Source organism: Phytophthora infestans, genomic scaffold, assembly GCF_000142945.1.
Source record: "Phytophthora infestans T30-4 supercont1.129 genomic scaffold, whole genome shotgun sequence".
NCBI classification, from domain to species: domain Eukaryota; phylum Oomycota; class Peronosporomycetes; order Peronosporales; family Peronosporaceae; genus Phytophthora; species Phytophthora infestans.
This window is the reverse complement of record NW_003303630.1, coordinates 10,347-11,691: the sequence shown is the minus strand read 5'-3', so window position 1 is coordinate 11,691 and position 1,345 is coordinate 10,347. Positions and strand designations below refer to the sequence as shown.

Sequence of the window (1,345 nt, the reverse complement as noted above, 5' to 3'; positions counted from 1 at the left end):
ATCTTTCCAGCGTGGTACTTGAAAAAATCTGTCATACCATTAAGCAGTCGCTCTTCGCCATCGTCGCTGTCGTCTATCGGATGCGTTCTCAAAGATCGCGTTGCAACGTGTTTGTTCGGCTCCCCAGCTAGAACAGGAGTTAGAATGCTGGTTGCCGTCTGGGCCGTGTCAGCCACAGTCGTGGTCAAACCGGACGCAGGACTCGGTACTAGAACAGTGGCTGTCGCCATCAGCGCCAAACACAGCACGCGCATAGATATGATGGGTTGCTCGGTACCAGGAGGGGAAAATCGAAGTGAGTAAGAAAATTTCCCGCCACCTAAACTTGCAGCCTGTCCGTCCGTCTGTCAATAAGTCCGTTCGGTTCCTTTCTTGCTGCTTTTTCCTGTCTACCATAACATGTGAGCACTATAGATACTGAGTGCGGTGTTGTTTTGGAACGTAGCATAAGTAGATCACAGTATACATATAATATATGTTGCTTCGCTTTGAGTAGAAATTCTAAGCCCACCGCAGCGCAGCGGAGGTGGTCGCCCCTCTCTACACCAACAAACCATGCCCTAGCGTCCGCGGAGCGGGCGCCCAGAGCGCTAGTTTCCCGCCACCTAAACTTGCAGCCTGTCCGTCCGTCTGTCAATAAGTCCGTTCGGTTCCTTTCTTGCTGCTTTTTCCTGCCTTTTCGCATGGCTACACCCGGCCTGTCTAATACAGTTTCCTCCCATCCTATCGACCGCGCCTACCTTTCTGACTCGACCTAGCTATGCTAAAATTACAAATATATCCAAAAGCGTGACGCAATTAACTCGCGCCCTGATTGGGCAATACCTGCCGACCTGCGACACTGACTGGATCTGTCGCACGATCAGACCGCCTCTCTCCCTCGCGATTAGACGTAAGGTAAACATTTCTGCCGAGCACGAAACGCATCGATTGGTTGCAAACAGCTAGGCGAGCTGCGCAGATACTTGATTATTGACATTCAGCGACGCAAAACCTATCGTATGTACTGCAAATCGGGCACAGTAACCACTTTATTTTCTAAGAGCTCTGCACACTTCTCAAAAGAGATATCTATTATTATTAATGTAGACTTCACAGACCAGTATTTTGTAAGAGCTCTGGGATGTTATTTTCCACACATCTGTCAAACTAAAGACGATATTAATAGTATTATTATTAAAAATATAAGCTTCACAGGCCGCATTTGTAAGAGCTCGGCGATGCTATTTTCCACAGACTTTCTAAAGTAGAGACGATAGTATTTTTTAATATTAAAGTAGGCTTCACAACCAGCGCTTTTTGTAGAAACTTTGCAAAAAAATATTTTTTACTTCACCTGGCACTC

The 1,345-nt window shown here is 46.8% G+C and overlaps 1 protein-coding gene across 1 annotated transcript; it reads right to left on the bottom strand.

Moving 5' to 3' along the window:
* PITG_20336 (secreted RxLR effector peptide protein) lies at positions 1-254 on the bottom strand (the record flags this gene model as incomplete). Its single annotated transcript, XM_002895824.1, has 1 exon — positions 1-254. A coding segment is annotated over one exon (254 nt), but the record flags the coding sequence as incomplete, so codon positions are not given.
* Positions 255-1,345: the final 1,091 nt, after the last annotated feature.